General features: G+C 34.5%; 1 protein-coding gene across 2 annotated transcripts in view; it reads left to right on the top strand.

Annotated features, from left to right (window-relative positions):
• The window catches only part of Nipped-B (Nipped-B cohesin loading factor), a 129407-nt gene extending 119156 nt beyond the window's left edge, over positions 1-10251 (top strand). For both annotated transcript variants that reach the window (XM_090395331.1, XM_090395330.1), the window contains one exon: positions 515-10251. In XM_090395331.1, coding sequence (XP_090251457.1) covers positions 602-7330 — 6729 coding nt within the window. In that variant the 5' untranslated portion in view covers positions 515-601 and the 3' untranslated portion in view covers positions 7331-10251. The remainder of the gene's footprint in view (positions 1-514) is intronic.
• Positions 10252-27255: the final 17004 nt, after the last annotated feature.

The raw sequence follows: 27255 nt of genomic DNA, 5'->3' as shown, positions 1-27255 counted from the left end.
CTTCGTTTAATCTTTTATCTAAGTGTAAGCACTTGGATAAAGTGCTTGGGATACTAAGGCAGTCGATGTGAAGGCTTTAGTATACTCCAGTTGTGAAGATAGTTCATGTGCAAACTTTGTTTGCTTACACTTAGATAAAGGATTAAACCAAGAATATAACTTCTTGCCGTCTTTAATTTGCTGTTTTTTTAAACCATTCAGTTGAATTCGCAACATTCATGAGACATGACTGAAAATTCTCTTCTTGCAATAAAAATGTAAGTTTTTTTTTTCTGATTTTTAAAACAACTTTCATTGCAATAATAATAATTATTATTATAGTGTTAAATGAAATTCCCTGCTTTATCAAGCAGTGAATTTCATTTAGCTTATCAGATAATTTATATTTTTCTCAAAATTCATCAGTTGGTGATATCTACCTACAATCTATTCTAATTACTAGTTAAACATTTATTGCATCTTAGTGTTTAAATATTCTTATGTATTTATGTATGTATTTTATATTTATGTGCAGGCTCCATGACCCGGATTTTACAAGATTCTGTCTTGTTTCTTCACCATGTCTGGAAGGTTGTGAATTACAAAATTTCACATCAGGACAATGATGAATGGGGAAGGACCAAGTGTGCCTATTACTACTTTAGCAGGCATTCAGAGTCTCACAGATCTCCTCCTGGAGCTTCCCCTCCCTACGCCACTGCCAGGCTCAACTGGCCATCAAAGTCTGCTTAGTCATCTTCGTGAACCTGAGGAAGCACGACAGTTACTAAGCACTCAGGATTTGATCTTTGTCCCTCCACTGTTAGAGGCACTCAGTTGTACAACAACTGATCATATCGAAGTGAAGGATGGGTATTATGGTGGTACTCCACATGGCGGACAGCTTTCTCAGCTTGTGCAGTTTTTGGTCAGCAGAAATCCAAACTTATTCAAAGGAGTGGTCCACACAAATCCCACCATCACTGCTGAACATCACTCTGCTGCATCGTCTTGGCTCCAGAGGCAGTGTTCTGCAGCATCTATTCATCCTCAACAGTCCTCATTTAATACAGCATCTGTTTCACCATGTCAACCCCATCCATCACAGGGAAGTCCTAGTTACTTTCCAGTGGATCCTGCCCAGGCAAGCAGACATATACATAGCAAATCAGCAAATGTTCCACAACAGAAATCACCCTTAAATTTGTATCCTCAGTATGCTCATTCAGTAGCATCTGGTCAATCACATCCCTCAATTCACCATAATGCAATTACCCAAGGACCTGATCAGTCGGCTCAACTGCCACCAAGTGTGCAGGAGAGTCAACACTTGTACAGTTCATCAATTGATCAAGCAGCAAATACATCTCAATTCTCCTCTGTACATTCCTATAGCAATGGGAATTGTGGGGAAAGTATTGCAACTGTATCTAAACCAAATAATAGGACAGAAAATCATATTGCTGATAATGAGCAAGTATCTGAAGATGCACTTCCCTCGTGCTCTGTATTTCTCACACCAATCAGTGCAAAAGATATGATGTCATCCTCATCTTCATCTTCAAGTACCACCTCTACAACCACACAGCATGTTCATTTATCAAGTGTCATTATGTCACCTACAGGACAACATAGTAATCGCAGTAAAAAACATGTCTTTGATCAACATGCATTAAACACTACTTCTTTTGGATCAGAAGAAACTAGTACTGTTGAATCCCAACCAGAAAAGACTGTTGTAAATAAAACACAAGACTGCCTAAATAAGTCCTACCATGATACATCTGTGCCTGTTAATAAAGCAAATAACTCAGATAGTAATAGTTGTAGTAATAGCTCCAAGAATTCAGAGAGAAAAAATGAAGATGAAGCAAAAGTAAGTACATTAATACCACCCTTGAGGAGAAAGTCTGTTACTGAAGCAGTAGTAATTTTAGATAAGCTAACTATAGAAGATCAAGTTTTAGCACAGAAAAGTGTGAAAGAATTTACATTAAGAAATAGAAAATCAAGAAGTTTCAGTACCGATGAAACCCAGAAATCCATAAAAAATAAAAAATTCTTCAGTTCTTCACGAGATTTGTCGAGACATAAACCTTCACCTTGCGAGGATCTGGAAAATTCCGGAAAGTCGTCACCAAAGAAGAAGTTAAAAAATAGTGAATGTTGGTCAGGTGGTAAAGATTCAAGTTTTAATAAGATACAGAAACGCCATAGTGAAGAAATTAATGAAAATAACATGCCCAATAAGATAAGGAAGTCGTCTTTAGGTGAAAGAGTAAAGAAAAGAAGACGATCCAGTCAACAAGCCAGCTATGCAGAATCACCTCTATCAGAAACTGCAGACAGTGATGTATCATTTCATGAATCATCACCTCCACCACCACCACCATCACCACCACGGCATATTGTAAATATGAAAGTTAAAAAGCTGAAAACAAAAAAGGTAAAAAAAGAGCCTTTAGGTGAACTTTCTGCTGAAGATTTAATGGATACTAATACTTATCACCACTTTTCTCGGACTGTTGAAGCAATTTTTGATGCTATGGAAGATATTGACTTTTCAGCTGAAATAGATGAGGATGCAGAATGTCCTGCAGAAGCATTGATCCCACTTGCCCAACTCCAGGATCTTTGTAATGAATCTGCAAAATTAAAGATGCTTCATGCCATGAATCAGTTTCCTCCTGAACGTCTTGTTAGATTGCTTAGTATTTTAGAAAGGAATGTGTTAGATGGAGCCAAGCTCCTTCCTGTACAGAGTATGGATGAGCAAGATGAGGAGGAAGCTAGATTATGGTTAGAATTAACTATGGAAAGGGTGATGCGTAGTTGTGATGCCTCGTTAACAGCCTTATATGTAATGACCTCTCCAAATATGCCAGAAAAAGTATTTCTTGAAGATGTGATTGAAAGAATTGTACTATTTCTTAAGTTTCAAATGCAAAATACTGTATTTCCAGTGTTTGATCCTGCATATCGAATTGATCCAAAATCTAAAGATGGATATGTTGGAAATATTAAACAGAAAAGAGCCCATGCACATAAAGTAAAAGAAAAGTCAGTAATACAACTCTATAACAAACTTCATGAAGCAGTTGGATTATTGGCTGAGCTTTTAGAAGTTCAGACTTTGACTGATACAATCATTTTGCAAGTATCTACCCTAGGTGTTAGTCCTTTCTTTGTGGAAGGTGTGAGTGAGTTGCAGTTAAGTGCCCTTCGTCTTGTTACATCAGTATTTGCACGATATGACAAGCATAGGCAGCTTATATTAGAGGATATCCTTGCATCTATAGCAAGACTACCCACTAGTAAAAGAAGCTTACGTAATTATAGGTTGAATTCTGAGGAAAATATCCAGATGCTAACTGCTCTAGTTCTTCAGTTAATACACAGTGTAGTGCGCTTACCAGAAATAGAAAGAGAGTCTAAATCTTCTTTTCCTCTGCATGAAGATAGTGATAAGAAACCTGATAATGCAAAGGATGGTTTAAATGTTGACAAAGATATTTTAATTATTACCTCTTATGAATCAGCAGTTAGAACAGCAATAAATTTTTTGTCAGTTTTTCTTAAAAAGTGTGGCACAAAGAATGAAGAAATGGATTACAGACCTTTGTTCGAGAATTTTGTTCAAGATCTTTTAAGTACAGTAAATAAACCAGAGTGGCCCGCTTCTGAACTGTTGTTAAGTCTTTTAGGAAGACTCCTAGTGCAGAATTTCAGTAACAAATCACTTGACATGACTCTTCGTGTTGCATCTCTTGATTATTTGGGTGCAGTAGCAGCTCGTTTGAGAAAAGATGCTGTAACCAGTCAGTTAAGAAAAGAAGTTATTAATGATATTATTAAACAAATAGTTGGTGACAGTACTGATTTATATGATAGTGGAATTCAACTTAAAAGTAAAAAATCAAAAAATAAAATTAAACCCCCTAAACTAGATGATACACAAATACTTCAAAAAGCTCTGTTACAATATTTAAATGGGAATATTCACAGTGATCCTGCTTTGCAATTTGCAAGAAAGTTTTATGTTGCTCAGTGGTATCGAGATGCAGCAGCAGGAATTAAGGCAAATAGATCACCCACAAAAAACAAAGAAAAGAATAGGGATGAACAGCAACAACAACAACATATGCGTTCTGTTCCTAAAAACAGTAAAAATAGATCTCAGAGGACGAGAAGAAGATCATCACAAGTGAATTATGATGAACACGAAGAGGAGGAAGAAGAAGAAAATGAAAAAGAAGACACGAAGCCTGAAATAGACATTGAAGAGAATAATGCTAAAATACTGGCTTTGGCTGAATCAAGGAAGCATTTTCTTCTGAGTGTTTTAAAACCAGAAAGTTTAAGTAATTTAAACATGAAAGAAGAGAAACATATTGACTATAAAACAGCTGAATTAATATCTAGGTTTCTAGCCTCTAGTAGGCCTTTTTCTCAAAGTTTTGATATTTATTTATCACAGATATTGAGAGTATTAAATGAAACAGCTGTTGCTGTACGTACAAAAGCTATGAAATGTTTAGCATTGGTTGTCGAAGCTGATCCTGGTATTTTGGCAAGACCAGATATGCAAAGAGGTGTGCACGGAAGATTATTGGATCAGTCTACAAGTGTGCGGGAAGCTGCAGTGGATTTGGTGGGTAAGTTTATCCTGATCCGTCCAGAACTCACCAGCCAGTATTATGAAATGTTAACAGATAGAATCTTGGATACAGGAGTTAGTGTTCGCAAAAGAGTAATAAAAATTATGAAAGATGTATGTTTAGAACAACCAGACTTTCCTAAAATTCCAGAAATATGTGTTAAAATAATACGGCGTGTTAACGATGAAGAAGGCATAAAGAAATTGGTAGGAGAAGTTTTTCAGAGTATGTGGTTTACACCTTTATCAAGTAAAGATCCAGAGCGAATTCTTCAGAAAGTGAGAAACATAACACATGTTGTAGCTGCATGCAAAGATATAGGCTTAGAATGGTTTGAACAACTACTTACAAATCTTCTTAAAAATAAAGATGATAGTAATTATAAAGCTGTTGTAAAGTCTTGTAAACAAATTGTAGATTGTTTAGTTGAAAATGTGCTTCAGCTAGAGGAATCATCTCACAATATAGAAGGAAATGGGGCTACACAAAACCTAGTTGCTTGTCTGACAACTTTGTATCTCTTTAGTAAAATTCATCCTCCTTTTGTTGTACCCCATGCCACCACGATACAACCTTATTTAAGTATGAGATGCAACACTCAAGCAGATTATCATGTACTGCAAAATGTAGCACGTACTCTTGAATTAGTTGTACCCCTCATCGAACACCCCAGTGAATCCTTTTTAGCACAGATTGAAGAGGATATGGTCAAGCTTATTCTTCGGCATGGTATGATGATTCTCCCTAGTTGTGTTAGTTGTCTTGGAGCAGTGGTTAATAGAGTTACACGCAACTACCAGTTAGTTAGAGACTGTTTTCAGAAGTTTTTTGTAGTGCTTCTTGGATTCAAAAAAGAACATGAAAAAAATCCAGAAAATCCTCTTTTAAGTCAGCAGCGCCCAAAGCTGTTACGCTCTCTTTTCACTGTAGGCCTTTTTTGCAGACATTTTGATTTTAATGCAATGGAAACAGGACATGAAGCAAATAGTAGTCATGAACCTTTAAAAGATCGTGTATTTGAAGCTATAATGTACTTTAACAGGCATGAAGATGAAGATATTAGACAGAAAGCACTTACAGGGCTTGGTTTTATGATGATTCGTCACTATGAATTTATGTTGGGACCCCAAGTAAAAGATTTATACCAATATTTGCTCACTAATCCTGTGGCTTCATCAAACTTAAAATGTCAAGTACTGAAAAACTTAACCGTATATCTCATAGAAGAGGAAGCAAGAATGATTCAGAAAGATGCCGAATGGAGTAAAGTGTCAAAAGATGAAGATCTTAAAGAAATGGGTGATATTACTTCAGGAATGGCAAGCACTGTTATTCAAGTATACCTGAAGCAAGTGCTAGATGCAGTGTTGCATTCACAAATAGCAGTTCGTAAAGTTGCGCTTCATGTTATCCAACTTATCCTTGGTCAAGGCTTAGTTCATCCTGTTCAGGTAGTCCCTTATTTAGTTTGTTTAGGTTCCGATGATGACCAGGTTATTAGAACAAAAGCTGATCAGCTTTTACAGGAAATTGAAAAAAAATATCCTGGTTTTATTCAAATGAAAGCACTTTTAGGTGTAAGGATGTCATTTAAAATGCAACAGTTAATACAAAATCACAGTGAAGAAATCATTAGAGGCGTTAGATTTGCTGATCATCCAATGAGTAGGAATGGTTTTTTATATTCAGTTATAAGAGGTACTAGGCAAAACAGAAGAGCCTTTTTGTTGTCTTTGTTAAAGCTTTTTGATGAACAAGCAAAAATTCCATTAATAGAATTATTATATATGGCAGATAATATTGTATATTTTCCCTATCAAGCACAAGATGAGCCTCTTTTTGTGATTCATCAAATAGATGTAATGCTATCTGTATCTGGCTCAAACCTTCTTCAGTCGTTTAGAGAAGCTCTGCTTGCACCTGACGGAAAGCCCAGAAACTGTGATGAAAATAATGAAGAGGACTATGATGATGATGATGATGATGACTTCGATACCATTTTAGAGCGTCTTCCAGAAGGAACTACAGATCTTCAAGAATGTATGACAGCATCTCAAGGTTGTGTACTCCTTCTGTTTATAAAGCAAACCCTAAAAGAAATGTATGGGTTCACAGATAATAAAATTCAGCAGTACTCTCCAAATGAAGCAGCCAAAGTGTATGAAAAAGCATTGAATCGAAAGGCCCACGTAAGATTCAAACCTATTCCTGTAATAGACTTCATGAAGCGTGAGGATTATAAAGAAGGTCCACTTGATGAAAAAGGAAAGAAACATTTGATACAACAATACTTGAATTTTAAACAGTTAATGTTAACAATTGATCCAGCAGATGATGATGATGACGATGATGATACAAAACCAAATGTAAATTTATCAAGTATATCATCTCAGAAAAACCAAGGTAGTGTTACTGCTGCTGGAAATAGGAATGATCATCCTTCTAGGGAAATGGACGCTAGTTCTGTTGTTAATACACCAAGTGTGCGGCACACAGACAGGGCAAGAACTACTTCAACTCCAAAAAGTAAATCGCCCTCTCAGAGTATTAGTCGTTCACATAGACATAAAACTCCAAGGAGTACAAAAGAAAAAGTAAAAAAGAAGCACAAAAAGAAGCGGCGGCGTATTGTAGACTCTGATGTATCAGACGATAATTGCGGAAGTGATCCCGATTATCTGGACTCTTCGTGAGAAAAAATGTGGTGCTTTTTAGTGACTATGACCAAAACTCCCCGAAAGACTCTTATGAGGTGTAAATGACTGTCTCTCTCAGGCCCTGTAGAACTGTGCAGAGTGACATCTCCTCTCTGGTGAACATAAATTTATTTCAACCAGCCTTGGTTTCCAGGACAAGCGCTGTGTCTTAAGTGGTACTGACTGATTGTATTGCTTTTTATTCCCACATTTTTTTGTCACTCAAGTTTTAAAATATGCTTTTTAAATAGCCAGCCAAGTAGAAGGTGTGGGTATGATAAATTGGTGTAACTTATTTATTGAAGCTTCACTTATGATAATACATCATAATAAGGAAGTGTTTTATGGGGTTGATATCAAAGAGTGACGTATTAATGTACCTGTATAGTCCAATGACTAGTTGGGCAGCAGTTTCTTGTTGTGTCCAGTGAATTATACATAGCCTGTCATGCCATATTTCTCATTTATCCTTTTGTAAGAAAAACTTCCTGTACACTGTTGTTCACATTGTACAAAACTATCTGCACAAAAGTTCATAGGAAAAAAATTGATGTCAGATATATATAAATATATATATATATATATAAATATATATATTTCCTTTTCACACATCATCACTACAACAAATCATTTCAGCATTTATTACATAATCAGTCATGGTTGAAATTCACCGTTTTTGTACTCGGCAGTTTTTGGCAAAATAAAACGTGTTTTTTCATACAGACACCCAACCTGTTTGGCCCAGTAAAAATACTTGGCTTTCAGAATAAAGGTTAACATCTGAATCTTTGGCTATTTTTGTTTAAGCAGCCAAATAGACTACAAGTAATCCACTCTAACTCAAATTTTCTAATATTAACATTATTATTATTGGATTGATAAGAAAATTTTCCTTCTTATAAAAATCCTGCTAGCTGGTTCAAATATGGGTGAATTTATAGAATAAATTCAAAGTATATTGGAAAAGAAGTTTTGAAACAGTGTTATTTATTGGTTCACAGTGTTAAACTTATATTACTTAGTGTTATGTGTTGCTGTTATCATTTTCTCTTTACCTGCTCTTACCTTTTTTGAAATCATAGCTGTGGTAAGTTTTTTTTTTTAAAACCTAATCTAAAGAATTGCAAATGCCAGCAGGTTTTAATTTGTGCTTTTTTAAAAAGTGGAGTAATTAATTCTTTGTCTGGCAAGCTTAGAAAATCTAATTTTGTTAAATTTGAGCAAGAGTAGGATTCAGTGTAGATAATTTTAAAGATGTTGTACATAAAATATAAAAGTGCAGTACCAGGGGATTAAAAAAAAAAAAATACAGCAGCCTCGTTGTAGCCATTAATACTCTGTATATTCTATTTTTGAACAACTACAAGCACAAGGGAAAAAAGTATGTCAAGAGAAATTTGTTATACAAAAAAGTGCTTTTGGGGGGGAAGTGTAAATGGTGTGGTTATTTCTTGTTTCGGAATTTACTAATATATTATTTCAGTATACCTTATTTCGTCAACCTCTAGTAATCTATACTTCCCGCATTTTAAATGTTTTGCTTTCTTTCATATTGTCTTGAGCAGTTTGTCTTATTTCAACTTTTGACCTGTAAAGGAGTTTTCAGCAGTTATCTTTGTATGTGTGTGTGTATTAATGTTTTTTATGCCCAGTTTTCAGCTAGAAGTCAACGTGTGCTTAATGTTATTGAAATGTGTAGTTCAGTATTTTTTTATCATTTGACTTGTAGGGAGGTGAAATATTGTATAGGGGCAATTTTATGCATCATAATTAAATTATTTTTGAAATATTTTGTAAGTATTCCTTCATCAAAAAAAAAAAAAAAGAAGAAGAAGCTACTTATTCCTATTGTCACTTAGAAAAAGTCATTTATTTTAGCTGTGCTTGATATACAACTTTTTCTTTATTAGTAAGTGAATTATTTGGTCACTTTTAGCTGAAAGCTTGTGAATTATATCTGCTGTAATTAAACAGTGAAATTCGGTGTGATTGGAAACACATTTATGCTATTTGTATTTTGTTAGCATCTTAAATTATAGAATTGAATTCAAATCTCATGTATTATAATGTCAGTATGTATTTAATGAATTGTTTCTCAGGCTGGTCTCGAAGGCACAGGGTATCACAATAAGTGTTATAAATTTAGATTGTCAGAAAAGAATATTAAAATATTAAGTTTTTTTTAAAAAAATAGAAAGTGGTTTTGAAAACTGCACTCATTAGAATCCATGATCTCTGCATGCTGCTGCTTCGGTCAAGGTTGAAAATTGAAATTTCTACGATTTTATTATTTCATTACATTATTACCATGTGAAATAAATCAAGCTGTAATGTGTGTGTGTTTGTGCACACGCATGCACATGTGTAATAGAAATTAGGAAATATATTGCAAAAAAAAGACTTTTCTTTCAATAGTTTCAAAAGTTATTTTCTTTTTTTTTTCCCCCATTTTATTTGTGAAATGTGTAATCACTGCCAACTGCAGTGAGTAATATCAAATAGCTTAAAGATTTATTTATTAGAAGCAATTGTTTGGTTAGATCCATACTCACTAAATTTTGAATCTTGACTTGAACGGTATGTTAACGAGGTACACTGTGGTGTTTATTGCTGCTCACACTGACACCAATAACAGATTTTTGTCACTTTAGTGCAATGAAACACAAGTACATAAATACATTATTATGTTAGGCTGTTTATAATATTTCAGAAATTTTCCAACGGTTGGGTGTGATGAAATTCTAAAAGCAGGTAATCATGTAGATGTAAAAAAGTTGATAAAACTACATATATGTTCATTTTTTATACTGTCACCAACTTTCTTGTGTTGTTTTACATATAACACTGAATCTTTAAAATAAACTACTGAGATGTATTTTTAATTATTGATTTTCAAATAAAAATATTGAAATCCTGAAGGAGCTTTGCAAATATATATTAGTTAGCCAGCATGTAGTGAGGCATTAGCAGAAATTAGGCAGTCTCAGCTTTAAAAAGAAAAAAATGAAAGGAGCTCTGGTAAGTTGAAATTTAGAAATATGTACACAAGACTCCTGCTCATTGTAAAGCACATAAAGATCATAATCTTACCAATCCATATAATGTTTTGGCACTTTATATGATTGGTTGGTACTGTTAATTAACTTCATCATTGTGTGGATAAAATACAAAGGACTATTTGTTGATTTAATTTGTCATAGACATCTTACGGAGTAATTCTTGTTTTGATTTTCAAACCTAGATTTTTTAAAACCCTGTATTTCATGTTAAGTTTTAATAATCTATTCCTTACTCTTTAGTAATATTTTAGTAGGGCTGGTGTAGGAATGGTTAAATGTCTTTGATGAAGCCTTAATAAAGTTAAGAGTGAGTAATTAATTAGTAAAGAAGTTTTTCTCCAAGTTTAGTTCGGTAATATACATTTCTACATTTTAGTATGGAAGATGTATACAATCACTGTTTACCTCAATTCCTGTCTGTGATATTAGAGAAAAACTGTATATTTATACAGTTCATAAAACAAGGACCAGCCTCTGATGGTTGAAATTATATAGAAGAAAATTTTCCATTTAGCAGTGTGTGATGTGATAATAGCTTGGCTACAGTTGTAAATAAAAGATTTTCAGAAATTTTTTTGAGTATGTATACCATACATTACAAGTTAAATCTTATCTAACTAAGGAGTTTTGAAATAGTCCTAACTCATGCTTCATCGACAAGACTGTATAATAGGAAAGATTCTAATAGTTTCAATATATTGTTTATGTTTACTTGACAGTCATTACTTTTATGAGAAGTAATTCAATCAAATGAAAGATCAGAATTGAAAATTCAGATTTCTATTTGTTATATTATTAAATGATGCATAATTTTCAGTTTTGATTTATACATAAATTTGAAAATAAGAAATTCGCATTCACAATTTTTTTGAAAATAAAAGTACCTGTCTGCCCAATTTTTTTTTTTAACCTTCAAAAATCGTCATTTGGTAACTTGGGTTTTTCAATTTAAAATAGCTTCCCAGACTTTTATTATGAAATCATATCTCACTAAGTTTGTGAATGTTCAGGTTTTAGATGATTTTTATTGTCCACTGTGAATTTACCACTTGGCTGATAGGAAACTTGAAATGGTTTGAAAAAGTTGTTTGGTTTCTAGAGCAACATTCCCAGATTATCTAACCAACCATTAGCCCTCCAAGTTTAGCTCAGCTGACAGCTGGGACTATCATAGAAATAATAATAAATGTAAAAATCTTGATGATTGCATCACTAATTCCAATCAATTTTCTATATTAATTTAAATAACTATACAGATAATCCTCAGTATCTGATACACCATAATTAATATAGTTAAATTCACTATTTTGCTAATAGATGGGTCATATATATATATGCTGTGTGGTATTGTATGGCTGAACTTGCTAATCACTATCTAGTTTGGATGCCATTTTGATTAGTGCAGTATCTTCCTCTTTTTTTAGGTGTTTACAGCTGCAATCATTGCTAATCACATCAGAGAATATCTATATATATAATTATTTTGTAAAAATTATATGGATACTCTACTTTTCTTGAATACTGCATACCATTGAGAAACCATGAGACACAAGGCATAAGCCAAAGGAATGTCTGCTAAATGATTGGAGGTATGTTGCATTACAAATGGAGCATGGGTTAGAGTTATAAAACCAACTTCCAGCAAGGTATTATCATAATCTGCATTTTAGTCACCAATTAGTTTGTGATTGCATTTAGAGCATTCAATATCATTAAAAGATGAGAGAAACAGGATGGTGAAAAGAAAGTCAAGCAGACCACATAAACTGCCATATATCAATAGATTCTCTTAAATTTCAGAAAGTCCTCAGCAGTAGAGTTTATACCAGAACATAATGTACTAAATGTCATTGAAAAGAGTTGCTGCATATAAGCAAACCATCACCCCTAAACAACGTTCAGCTTTTGTAGTGCTAATTCTTCTGTAATTGGACAGTGAACCATTAAAAAGCTTGTTTGTGTGTGTGTGTGTGTGTGTGTGTGTGTGTGTGTGTGTGTGTGTGTGTGTGTGTGTGTGTGTGTGTGCGCGCGCGCGCGCACCATCCTGTTTGTTAAGAAGAATGGACAGGTGTGATGTTGAGATACTTCTAGTTTGGACTAGGATTCTCAGAAAAAACTGTTCTGTGATAGCTACACTGTTGGCAGTTCTCTGGAAATGATAAATGAAAAGGTTGTCATTATTATTATTATTACATAATACAAACAGCAGAAATGAAGTTTCTCAGAAAAACAGCTGGATATACCAAGTGGGACCATAAAACAAATGAAGAAATCTTGCAACCCTTGAAAATAAAACCAATTAACTACTACATAAGACAGTATAAATAAAAATGGCTTAAATCGAATGGACAACAGCAGACTACCAAAAAATATTATATAGATACAAAATAAGTGGAAAAAGAAGAATCGGAAGACCAAGAAAGAGATGGCATGAGACCGGAACAGGCCACTTGTGTTATGTCTTCTTAAGAAGAAGAAGACATAACACATCCCTGGAATCAAAGGACTCATCCACAAAAATAGCTGTGTTCACTTACATTTAATGAAGGTCTGCACAGGAGAGGAGTATCTTTTTTATACCAACAGCAAGCCAGCAGTGTATTAGAGGTTGGTGAAAATAAAGGTATGTAAAAGTAAAACATTTATTGTGAAGCATATAACATACTGCAATACAGCTTAGCAAAGAAAGTACAGTGATAGTGATATTTGTTCAGTTAGAGGTAGGAAATCTTATTTTGGAAATTAAATTAAATATAATCAAGTAATAAGCATTTTGAAGACTATTCGAATACTGTTTGTTCAAGCCAATATCTCTTAACAAGTTAAAAATTAGTTTCCCAAAAAGAGCCTTGAATTTTAGAATTAAATAATGTAGAAATGGCAGTTTTAAACCCATAATAGACTTATTGATGAAATGATAAACATAATTTGGCTAGAGATTCAAAGACTTTTGTATCCTATTTTCTTAGCTCTAAACCTAGCTAATGTGTTTTATGATGTTTTTAGGATCTTATTTAACAGAATTTGAGGTTTGAGATGAAATATTGGCAAGATTTGGTACAGGTATCTTCATGGTGAACAGAATAGTTTATAATCTAATAGCAGTTATGAATGGAAGTTTCTTATCTGAATATATGCCTAACTTCACTTTACTACATTAAATTGCCTTATTTCTAATCATTTAGATTTTGTATGAAATCAAACATAAGGATAAAGAATATGTAAATTTGTATTTATTTTTGTCAGAACTAAATGATTTTAATATAAAAAAAACATTTATTACATAAAAAGAAAATTGAATAAAATATTTTTCTGTAAATGTGAACATTTACAGAATTTGTCTTATGACATCTGCAAAATTCATCTTCTCTTCTTGTCATACAGTAGTAAGCCATGGCAAGGCATTGTGAAGAGAGACCATTAAAGATTTGGATCTGTGGAGTTATTAACATGTTGCTGCCTTAACAGCAGTATAAATTAGTCTTCCAGAAGAGAGAGAGAGATGGAAGTTCTACTCAGCATCCTTCTGCATCTTTTGAGCTAAAGTTTTCATTATGGAAATCTTTCTGGTTCTTTAATCTCTTCCTTCTCCTTGCAGATAAGATTTCTTTAAGTCCTCACAAAATGATTTTGCCTTTTCTTGAATTCATAGCAATAGATAAGGCTATTTTTTTTTGTTAAGTGCTGAACCTGCATCTGTATCTTTTCTGATGAAAACATAAATAATTGTAGAATGAACCAAACTCACTTTTGTACCTTTGTCTTAAGAGATCCTGAAATAATGCCGCCAATGCATGATCACTTAGAACTTAAGTTCCTTGAGGGTTATAAAAGTAAATAGCAATTTAAAATATTATCTATGCACTTGAACTACATTCACTAGCTTCACAATAGGTCAGACCACTAACAGTGGGAGTTACTACTTGGAACTAGTGGTAGATCAAAACTTTAGTTTTGGAAGGAAGTGACTGATAAAAATTATTATTATTATTATAGCTCCAGTGAGTCCATGGACTCATCAAGGGGAGGGACACTATGAGAAGGATTATCATGATATTTAGAAGTATTTATTAAGCTTATAACATTACTTATTTATTAATATAATTTACTTTGATTTCAGCAAATAACATTTAAAATATTGCTATAATTCAAAAAGTGTTTCTCTTTTTTTATCATTTAAATTAAAATTTACAATATTATTCTGCTCTGAATTTCTTAAGAGGTGCTAAGCCTCCATCCTTCCCATCTATACCTACCACTGCATGGAATCACAAACCTAATGTGTTCTGTATTTGACTTTCATTATCAGTCATGTGGAAGCTAATGAAATGAAACAGATTTGGCTGGCTGATATTTTAAACAGAAAGCAAATTTCTATAATCTCAAAGCTGCTAGTGCTGGCAGAATAGCAATTAAAGAAGCATGAACATAAATCCAGCCTCCATTAAAATATTCTTCCTATTAAACAAAATGTTTTACTAAAAATTAATAATGCGGAAAATTTTCAAGTAAATTAATTCCTCAACAATAAACAACTTTAGTTATTGAAAATTCTGCTCAAATAAAATTTGAAGCAAACAACATGCATGAAAAAAAAACTTCTCTCCCAGACTCAACACCTTTATGAATAACTTATATGAAAGTGGCCTAAATGAGTTCACCTGTCATCTGTGTAATTATTATAGATTTAGCTAAGTTTATCTAAACACACCAAGATAAAATGGAAGACGCTATCAGGTTTAATACAAAATTTTGTATATTGTAATAAAACTAATAATTACTTTGACTTTAATATGCTTAACAGGTTTAATTTTAATTAAACTATCCTTGTCCCATTATGTTAATCATTTAATTTTATAATCCTAGAAATTTAATAACCAGCACCTTAGACTTAAATATAATCCAGAGAAAAGTTAAATTTACTTTCCACAAAATTCTCCAAATTAAGACTTAAAATCCACCACACCCAACCAAGTAAATTAAAATGCATAATTTTAAAGCTTGCCAAACATCATGTAATACAAATTGTTCTTACAGTTCTTAGCTCTTCTCTGCAATTAAGTAATAAATACAGTAGGATGGAATGATCATGAAATTTCTTGATGAAGAATATGCTTATCTCTGTTGATAAATGATGCAGAATCCTCCTCATAAAATAGCTTTATTTGAACATACATACATACACTTCTTGGAAAGAAGTCAACAGACACCATAATGTGAAGAACAAACAACTATAACACCCACCTTAATAGGATGCGGAATGTCCTTTGTTGTGTTAATTGCAGCAATCCTATGCTCCATTTCATCCTATAGATGTTCAATAGGGTTGAGTTGAGACCAGGACTCTTAGGAGGTCAGCCAAGTGCGGTGATGTTCATGTCCACCAACCAAGCAGTTACAGCAACAGCCTTAAAAACATGGTGCATTGTCTTGCTGAAAGACACACTGGTCAGTTCCGTAGAAACTCCACAAAGTAGGAAGCATTGCATTGTCTTGTCCAGAATGTTCAGATACTTCTCGGAGTTCAATGTCACCATAAACAGAGATCTGAGGCCAAACCATGAAAAACAGGAGCATACATCACCCTGCCACCTCTGAATTTTGTAGTTCGGGTTACACACTCTAGTAAAAGATGTTCACTGAGCATCTGCTCGGTGGAGAGTATGGCATGATTTGTCACTCCATAACACAAACTTTCACGTCCCACTATACATACCCTTTGCACCACTGAAGACGATGCTGCATGTTGATTCAGGTAATGTGAGCTTGCATATTACAGTCCTACCATGGAAATCCATGCTGTGAGCCTCAGTGCTGCATGTTTTTGTGCAGATTCGTGTTCCAGTCAATACATGAACTCTGCATCCAACGTGTTGGCCGACAAATAGCAGTTTTTACATGTTATCCTTTGTAGCACCCTACAGTCACATTTGAGTGTGGTGGGTCATCCACTGCAGGTAGCACTTGCAGTTGACTCCTTGTGCTTCTATCTCAGTATGACAACACTGATTGTTGATCAAGGATAGCTCAACTTGTCAACAATTTGCCGAACAAATAGGCCCGCAACATGGGCATCCTATCACACCTCTTTCAAACTCCGTCAGTTCCCTTATCACAGCCATTTTGCCTGGACACAGCGACTTGGGAACATCACATTCCTCCAATTTATACCGGTTATATAATATGTAACTCATTACATGGTGCAATGCATCTTGCCCATCATGGGGGTGTCTATTGACTTCTTTCTAAGCAGAGTGTGTGTGTGTGCGTGTATATATATATATATATATATATATATATATATATATAAAATTAGTTAAATGACTATATACCAAGAATGAAAAAACAACAAGGTTTAATATTAAGATACAACTAGTTTCATTTAATGATTCAACTTCTTCAGGTATCACAGGCAAAGAATTATACAAAAAATGACAGAGACATGATAAAATTACATCAACAGATCTAGTATAAAAGACAATAGTACATTTAAAAACAGGAATGCGAGCTTGAGTTCCAACTAAAGTTGACTGTGTGTGTGAGCTGCCACGAGTGCGCCAACACTGAACAGTGGCAATGTGTGCATCAGAGAGATTGAAACTAAGGCTGTTGTTAATATGTGATGAATCTAGTGAAATTTCTCTGGATTCGATGATCTTTCGAGTTCATCATAACACACATGGATATTAGAAGTTTTGGGCCAGTCTACGAGGTGTTGGCAGCCTTCATCTGAGTTAGAGAAGAGAACATGGCTAGAGAGAGAGAGAGTGCTGGCTCTGGTCCTATTGTAGGAAATGCCAAATATGGAAGGTGTTCTTCCATATGCAAAAGGATGGATTTAGCTGTCTGGCCATAATATGGCTTTCCACAATCGCACAAAATCTTGTAGACTCCTGGATACCGAGTAGGGAGATGTTTCACCTTTGGTTTACTTAGTATGGAGCGAAGTTTTGGAAATGTAGTGAAGCAAGTTCTAATGTTGAATTTCTTAAGAATTTTTGCTAGTTTTGGGGAGAGAGAGAGAGAGAGAGCTGATGTATGGCAATAAAATAAAAGCTTTCTTTTGAGTTATGATGAACTCGAAAGAAAGATCATCGAATCCAGAGAAATTTCACTAGATTCATCACATATTAACAACAGCCTTAGTTTCAATCTCTCTGATGCACACATTGCCACTGTTCAGTATTGGCGCATTCCTGTTTTTAAATGTACTATTGTCTTTTATACTAGATCTGTTTATGTAATTTTATCATGTCTCTGTCATTTTTTGTATAATTCTTTGCCTGTGATACCTGAAGAAGTTGACTCATTCAACGAAACTAGTTATATCTTAATATTAAACCTTGTTGTTTTTTCATTCTCAATGTATAGTCATTTAACTAATTTTTTATATTTCTACCGGGTAAAGATGAACAATAATATATATATATATCCTAAAATGAGAATTCACAGGATCCATAGTACATGAGCATCACATGTAGGACTAGGGGAGGGGTGTAAATGGTGGCAAAATTTATTGTTTTTTGAACAATTGTTGATTATAGTCCTTAAGAGATCTGGAGTACGATGAGAAGAAAGCTGTATAGTGGTTTTGGAATTGGATTGTGCATACACAGATTGTGGCCTGCTATTGCTCGCGTTTTCAATGATTTGGAGGGGAGTAGAGGGTTTATGGATGCAATTCTTTTGACCAGTAGTGATAGAGATAACTGTAGAAAAGATATAGGACAGAAACATAGTCTATAGAACAAGAGTGACGTTAGTCATTTCTAGATAGAATTTTTATTTATAAATAATAAACAGAGAATACTGAATCAATATGGAATAAATAATAAAATCAGTTGCAACTATAGCAAGCCTTTTAGAATGGAAAGAAGTGTGTGTTGAGGTTGCATGCTTTTGCTGATGATTTTTAACTATATTTGGAATATATAATAAACTTAGCCTTGGAAAACAATGGTATTGGAATTACAGTTAGTGGAAAAAATCAATAACCTTAGATTTGCCGATGACATTGACCTAATAGAAGAATGAACATCTGTTCCAAGAATTAACAAGTTTCTTAAGGCATTTAGTGATTATGGATTAAAGATCACCATTCACAAATCAAAAACTATGCCTTTGATCAAAAACCTATGAAAATTTTGATTAATGAAAAGTTATAAGAAGTAGAAAGGATTCACCTACTTGAGAAGTGTACAACACAGATGGCCAGTCTAAGCACGATATTAAAGCACACATTGCTAAAGCAACTGTCCCTTCAGAGGTTACAGCCACTTTTAAAAGACAATAAAATACAGTTAACTACAAGTTTACCTCATCAACACTCTTGTTAACTTTGTCTTACTATACAGATATGAGAGTTGGACACTTAAAAGGAAGATGAGAAAAGACTATTGGCCTTCAAGATGAAGGGTTACAGAAAACTGTTGAAGGTACACCTGGCACATGTAGTAAATGTAAATGATGAGGTTAGAAGGAAAAACAGTTCCATTGGCTGAGTCACATGGCTAGATTAGGCAGTTTACCTAAAATAGCACCTGAGGGCTTGACTTTGGTAAAAAAAAAAAAATGGGGGGGGGGGCAATCTAGAATCACCTGGATATTATATTAGAAAATTGACTAATTCTTCATTCTCCACCTTGTTAATGAGATCCCATGAAGACAAACACCTGGAGAGACTATGTCAGGGCTGTCACTTTTATAGTACCCCAATGGTATGCTTAGACTATGCATACCATTGAGGTACTATAAAGAGTACATGATGGTATGACTTTAACACATTTGTAGGAATACTATCAGGATCAGAAGACCTTTTAATATCAAAGTGAGGTAAAATTCTTCTGACTTTTTTCTGTCATTGGAAAGTAGTATGTCCATATTATTAATGCAAGAATTGGTAGAGAGCAGTGGCGTCGCGTGCCCATTTCAGTTGGGTGTGCTGTTGTGGCTTATGCAACCTGCATTGCAAAATTCATGTCAGTTTTAACCATATGATTGCATTTTTATCAATGTATGAAAGTTTTAAGAGTGTATAATACATCACTGTTCATCTTAATTGGTCTCCAGTGCAATTAATTGTAGGATAAATTTGAATACTTTAATTTATCAATTAATTGTAACCAAATCTGCGTAGAGTGGGGGACAATGTGTTTGTTTTATGATGCTGTGTATTATAAAACAATAATGAAGGAGAATGCTATGTTTGATGTAAAAGTTGGAAGAGGAGGACAAGGCTTACCTCCTTCGACTACAATACTCAGTAAGCTTGCCTACCACATCAGTTCATACTTCACTCACGCGAAACAGATGAAACTCAGAAACAGCAACTCATGACAAATGGCAACATTCAATTAGATTGGTTGACACAATAACCAATTACAGCCTCTAGTGCTATTGTCTCAGAGCTCCCCCTGCCTCGCCTTCTGAGTGATTTAAACAGCTAGAACGGTAATAATTTTACCTGCTGCCCCATCTGTACATCTTTTCAAATGGTTCAAAAGGTGTATGCATTTTGAATGCACACCCGAGCCATTAACACGAACATGATGCAATGTTTACGCATAGAAAAGTGTCCTCTTCATGAAGCATCGGTATGTTGTTTAATTTTAAGAATCACACGAAGTCGGAAAACAATTAGGGGAGTCTTTAACGGGAATAAATGCCAAAATATAATATTGGTGATATTGCTATTTGGTGGATGAGCACCGCACGCCTTGAATATTTGCCCCTGGTGGAGAGGTTTATTTATATATGTATATGAATCCTACCTGCAAAAGATAGTAGTCACATTTTGTATCCCAGGTAGGCTATATAATCTGGAATCCTGTTCTATAGCCCAATGGATAACTATCTTTTGAGCCATTTCAGGCCTCCAGAGAGGTGTGCAGTGAATTATATTTGCCAAGAAATTAAATTCTTTAAGTTAAGGGATATTACATCCCATATTGTTTCATAGCTGATTAAGAAACTCAAAGAGTTTCATGCCGAATATAAGAACTATATAAAGCTCGGTGACTCCAAGTGTAAGCAAATACCTGGATAGTGCAACACATAACCCATTTGGTAGTACAACACTGAGGCAACTCATAGCAAGGGTGGGGCAAGCTCCAATCACTGTTCTTGGTATTTACTCAATGTGAAACCCAGCTCCTAGGAGCTGTATTACTGTTCTACATTATGAGAGAAGATCACTACCCAGACCGGTTTCAACCTTTATTGAGGTCTCATCAGCGAGTAGGTAGACCTGGTTAATACCAAGTTTGTAGCGAACAGAACTTACATACCCTGCTATAAGAATTGCCAAGAAGGTGTCCTAATAAATTACTAGTTATAGATTATAGCAATTGAATTGAAGCCTTTGGCTCTTCATATAATTAGTAAATTCTTTAATATCTACTCTATATATATAAAAAGATAAGGCAAAATTTGAAACGTTTTTGTGTTGTGTTTTTTGTCTCCAGCTTACCGGCCCGGAACTTGGGGGATTGGGCACTATAGGGGGAGGGGGAAGAGCAGAGTCCCCCCCTAGTAAAAACATAATACAAGAATATAACTCCTTTGTAAGCATAATTTAATTTGTAATCAAGTGAAAAAACTTTCAACGACTATCTCTGATTCAATGTTTTAATAATAAGGTGATATACCTTTTTACTTGTATATGGGAAATACAATGTCTCCTACATTAATTCAACTTTTGTATCTTTCTAGGTCTGGCTCCCACTGATAGTAACTTGTTTCATGGGGTGTAGAATGGTTCTGCTCAGTGGCTGGTTTTTGCCTGCCACTAGGAAAACCGCCGCTAAGTTTCCTGTCCTGAAGTGATTTGATTCAGATCAGGAGTGATGAGTTTAGTAGTGATCCTTTATTAAATTTTTTTGCTATTTCATTTAGATGGTTAGTTGCAATTTGGAGTTTATCTTCTGAATTTGAAATTAGCTTGATCATCTGTATAAAGTATTGTATTTAGCTATTTATTATTTGTTAGTTTAATTCCATCTTTGACGGTTGTTTTTCATTCTTTTAGGATTCTGTTTATATAAATGTGATAGGATTGGGGATAAGCCACAACCTTGTCTTAATCCTTTATTTTTAGTTATAGGGTCTGAGATAATGTTCCATCTGCAAATTTGATGCAAATTTTGTTTTTCTGTATAGACTTTTTATTGCTTTAATTAATTTAGGAGGTATTTTATTGTCTTGTAATATTTTCCAGAGTAGATTTCTGTTCAAGTTATCATGCCTTTTCATAGTCAGTAAATAGAAGAAAAGTGGGAAGGTTAAATTTCTTTCTTTTTTCTATGATCTGTTACATTGTGAAAGAGGCATCCTCTCCCTCTTCTAAAGCCACACTGTTCTTCTATATAATTTTCTGTATATTTAATTAGTCTGTTCTTTAAGATGTTTGCATATAGTTTAGATGCTGTTATTAAGAGAGTAATGCATCTGTAATTTCCACATTTGTCCTTGGGACCTTTTTTGCAAATATTTATTACTACTCCAGTTTCCCATTCTTTTGGGATCTTTTGATATTTCCAGATATTATTGAAAAGTTTAAGTAGGTTTTCTTTTAAGCTATTGTCTGCATATTTAAAGAGCTCAATGCATATGTTTTAGACAAAAAAAAAAATTTTTTTTTAAATTGATAGAATGACAGGTGCCAATTAAAGTATAGTATTGACCTTGACTAATATGTATGCTATACTTGGCAAGAAATAATAATCTTTTTAAATAAGCATAGTAAACACATAATAAACACAAGTTTGCACATGAAATATCTTCATTACTAGACCTGTTTGCATATAGGAAACAGCTGACTTCACATCAAGTTGCTATTGTATCCTACAATGTATAACATTTCTGTGCAGGCATAAGGCCATGCAGTAATGATAAGTCACTATCCAGATCAGTCATTGCTGTAATCTGAATTACTCCAGGATGCTGAATTTCTGTCATATAGTGCTGTTATAACTGCAGGAATTTTTTTATTTTTATTATATATATATATATATTTATTTATTTTTACTTCATGTTATTGCTCTTTTATCCTATAATGCACAGCTTACTTCCTTCTCTGGAAGCATATGGAATAATGCTATGTGCTGTGGAGAGACTCACTAACCAGACTGGTTTCAACCTGTATTGAGGTCGGATCAGTGGGAGGCTAGATATGTGAAGTACTGAGAGTTAAATCGATGGCAGGATTAATTTCCATATTATACTAAATATACCTTCCATCCCACTGATAAAACTTGCCACAGCTATGTGTAAATCAGAGTACTGTAATAATGGTAACGATAAACTATTCATTGCCATTTCCACGTGCTATTTGCATGCGAAATAACTGATGCTGCAATATAGGTTACTGAAAGCTAACTTGCATTCATTTAGCACTCAGTATTTCCATGTATTTAGCTTCCAACACAGACATCGAAGTTGAAACCAACCTATGTAGTCAGTCACCAAAGAAAGGAGCATGCTATGCATTGTGAAATACAAAAGAGCAACTTGATGGGAAATCACATAATCTCTATATATATATGAATGCTCTAGTCATGATGAAGACATTTCATTGAAAGGGTTTTTTTTTTTCAAGCATAGTTAATATAAGACTGAAAACAAGAATATAATTTTTGTCAAGTATAAAAAGCTTTACTACATTTACTAGTCAAGTATTTTACTGGGAACAAAAAATATCATACACAATGGTAACAATTGCAAAACAGGTATCTGTGGAAGGTTGAAATATATGAGATCATATTTTGGTTTGTGAACAATCTGAAGAAAAATACTGAAGAGTAAAGTTTAAACTCTGACTTAGTCTGAAATATTATCCACTACTTCATGGTTGGGCATAGTTTCAGGTCTGGGTTCTTCTGGTTTATAAAATGGATTTGAATAGTGTTCTTCAAAAATCTCTCCAAAAATAAATAAAAATCTGGTTGGGTATCCTGTATTTCTTGATAACTGCAATTGTTTTGAAATTAGATATTTCATTAGAATATTGGCTCTTAGCTCATTTAACAAGAGAATTGCATTGTCTTATTAAAACATTGTGAGAAGCCAATCTCGTGATAAAATTTTCACATTTCTTTTACATGATGCAATGCAATAGGTGCTGTGGAGCATCTTATTCAAGGCAACAATGAAACTCATTCTTTTAGGATTTTGATGTTTCTTTGTTAACCATATTAAATTTTGTGAATTAATATATCCATCCAAATGGAACCATGCTCATTAGAATTAATTATTGAGTTTGCATTAGGATGTTATGCTGATTTTTTCTTATTATATTATATAATGATTATCTGATATTACTCATTTCCCAGCACACACCATCATCTACTTGCCATTCATGTTCTTGAAATGATCTTATCAAATAAAGACGAGCATTAAATTTAATAGAACATCTGATTAGTCAAATCCAGGTTGATTGGACAAGTGGATAGAGCATCCATTTTCCAACCATTAAGTCATGGGTTCAAATCCCACTGCAGGCATAGACATTTATGAATGTCTAAGTGGGAAAGTAAAATCACTTTTTACAGATTAAGAATTTAAAATATCCAGAATTCATGACTGATCTTAATGTTTTAATTTTGCAGTACAGTATACTGAAAGGATGTATCACAAATACACTGTTAACAAAAGTATTGGGACACCTTATGTGGTATGCAAATTTTAGATCCTACCACATGAAAATATTCAGGGAGTGTCTGCGTAAGTAAAAGGTGGGATGTGCTGCATGTTTTGCACTGTACTTGATGTGGAGATGCCACATCAGCTGCACTGAAAGACTTCCAGCTTGAGGTGGTAATTGAGTGTCACATTGGTGGTCTTTCTGTCCATGACATTGCTACCCATCTTGGTATACTAAAATCCACCAGTGCATATGTCATTTGTAGATGGAAAGTTGATGGTTACTGGGAGGCTACTGACACGCTGACTGAGATCAACAAGCTCTGTCATGGAATGTTCAATCATCCTGCACGTCATCAGCAGCAGACCTTGCATTCAACCTGGAAAATACTGCAGAGGCACCTGTCTGCAGAGAATTGTATGCCTTAGGTTATCACTATTCTGTTAACAAGCCACACATCATGCCCTTCAATGCCAAACAACATTTAGACTGGTGTCTTTTCTTTCACATTGGTTCTGGAGCAATGAATTACGCTTCCAAATGCTTTGCTCTGATGGTCATGTTTGGATCTGGAGATTACCCGGGAAATGGGTCTGGCAGGACTGCATTATTCCAGTTGTCAAGTTTGGAGGCTCCATAATGGTACGGAGCCTCCCCCCAAGGTCGAGTTGGACGGGGCTTGATCTTTTGGTGGACATGCCCAAAATTATGACATCAGATACTACTTGCATCCTGGACAACATGCTATGTAAGTACTTCAGCATGACTTGCATGTTTCAGAGTCTAGACTTCCACCCCCATCAAACATCTTTGGGATGAATTAGAATGCAGAATTTGCTCCAGACTACAGTGGCTATAATCAGTAATGGGTAGCTTTGCACAAGCAATGAAAGAATGTTCTTGTAGTGACATATCAGAAATTGGTTGAAAGCATGCCCCAAAGATTAGTTGTAGTCGGTTCTAGAAATGTAATTAAAACCCATTTTTTGACCACATATAGATGTTCAAATACTTTTGTTTCATTTGTTTGACAACATAGTGTATGTTTCGACCATTTCAGTTTTTGTTATTCCAGTATGTATGAATGAATAAATTGAAATTTAGCTGAAATCAAACATACTAATCAGGTTGTATTATGGCTATTTTGGCCTGCTCCGTTTTCGTGTCTTATCCCGAAATGTTCCAATGACGATAGCACGATCGAAACGGCTCGCACCTCGCCCATGTTTCCCATAAAACCCTTTCCCAAAAAAAGCACCCTTAAATATATTTTAAGGAAACACGGGTTTTCTAATTAATCTTCCCACTTTGCCTCAACCCCCCCCCCTCCGTTTTGAACAGCCTAACAGAAGTATGGAGAACGAAGATATCCAAACAAGGTATGTGCAAAATTTCTCTATTAGTCTGCATATATTTACCTTTAACATACACTTTTAATACCCTAAGAATTCTTGAGTAAAAAGCCAATGTATTTAAAATAAGGGACACTCCTAAACGAAAACAGGCAAAAATAGTCGTAAAAATAATAGTTTTTAAGTCATCATCATGCGTATCAAGGATTTAGGCCTAGCATGGCCTGTTCCGGCCTTAGAAGTCATCGTTTAAGAGGACGTCCTGGTTTTCTTTTTCCTAATGGTTTGTACTTTAAGGCTTGTTTTAGTAATCTTTAAGAGGAGTAACATGGGAATTTCCCACAAATAATACCTATACTAATCAGGCTAAAAGTCCCAATAAACATGAATATGGAAACCCTCACATTTGATAACGGAGTTTCATCATGAATGCTGCTGCAAGGCAGGCAGAAAGTTAGGAAATAAGCATAAACCACTTTGTAAACGGCATAAAAATGCTTTATGATGAACACAGCTGTGTTTAAAATGACCACTTTCCACCACTGACAACCTTGTGTATTAGGAGCTTCTTGCCTAGTTTGTAATGGCAGTGCATCTACTGAGTATTCAACACGTTCCTGCAATTCATCAGCGTTCCCCCTCTGCAGTAGAGCATGCCAGTAATTTTAAACGATCCTACTAATAAAAATCCACAGAATTTAGGTCAGTTGATAGAAGGGAAAGCCTGGTATTTCACTCCCGAGCACATTCATTGCTTGCTAGTCAGTGAGTGTCTGTGTATGGCTCCATGGTGAGTGGACAGTTCTACTGCTAAACAAAAAAATCTCTTGACCATGAATTTTTTTCATCTTCAAATGTTATAGGGACTCTAAAGGTCCCAACCAATTACTGATACTAGAGACATCATTAGAAGAAAGAAAAAAAAAAAAGCTTTCAATATAAATGTACCAGTGTTTCTCATCACACATGCAACAGAGTAAAAAATCGATAAGGGAAATGTCATCCTTCTTTATTCAAAAGCAGGGGCATCTTAAGTCGGCCGGGGGCACCTAAAAATTTCTACATTTGGATGAGTTGACATTTTACTTGCAGTCTGGTATACATGTGGTAGTATCGATTTTACCTTTAACTTCTTTTAAAAATAGTAGAAACTTCCAATTCATCCACAATTGGAACAGGAATAACAGGTTTTCCCAAAACAGTTAAGAAATGATTGGTGATATCCTCGAGGAAACATGTCAGCAATATTCTGAAAATAGCAAAAATCATAATTCTTGCAGAGAAGTGTTATCAGAATGGGATCTCCTTGATGTTCCTGATGAGAATATTTTCAGAGCTTAAAGATAAATGAATGACAGGTATGAGATGCATTTTGATACATAGGGATGGTCATCTGGTTCTGGCCAGAATATGGACATGATCAAACTGCTTGTTGTGAGTATTACCTGTGCCGATATGGCAGCAAGGAACATGATAAATCTTGTTCTGCCAAGAAAATAAATGTGTTAACTGTCAAGGAGAACATCCGGCCTACAACCATGGCTGACACTGCATGTCAGCTGTGAAAAGGTGAAAAATATAACATTGAAACCAAAATGTCATATCAGAATGCAAAAAGGAAGTTAATCATCACACCTGTCATGAAATCCTCTTATGCTGAGGTGACAGTCAAAATATTAACAGCAACCGAATGTTGTATGTTTATTCTAACATCCATAATTTTATAATACAGGTTTGTGACTGCTTCTCTATAGAGCACATCAACCGACGATGTTGCCTCTTAAATATTCCAAAAATGGTCCTGTTCATTGAGAACTCACTTGTCAAAAATAATAATGGCGAGGATATCACTGAAAGGACCAGAGACCCCAA

This window comes from Typopeltis vanoorti, chromosome 7, assembly GCF_054136105.1.
Source record: "Typopeltis vanoorti isolate ZY-2024b chromosome 7, IOZ_Tvanoo_1.0, whole genome shotgun sequence".
Classification (NCBI taxonomy): domain Eukaryota; kingdom Metazoa; phylum Arthropoda; class Arachnida; order Uropygi; family Thelyphonidae; genus Typopeltis; species Typopeltis vanoorti.
Note: the sequence above shows the minus strand (reverse complement) of the source record. Positions and strands in the feature narration are given on the sequence as shown.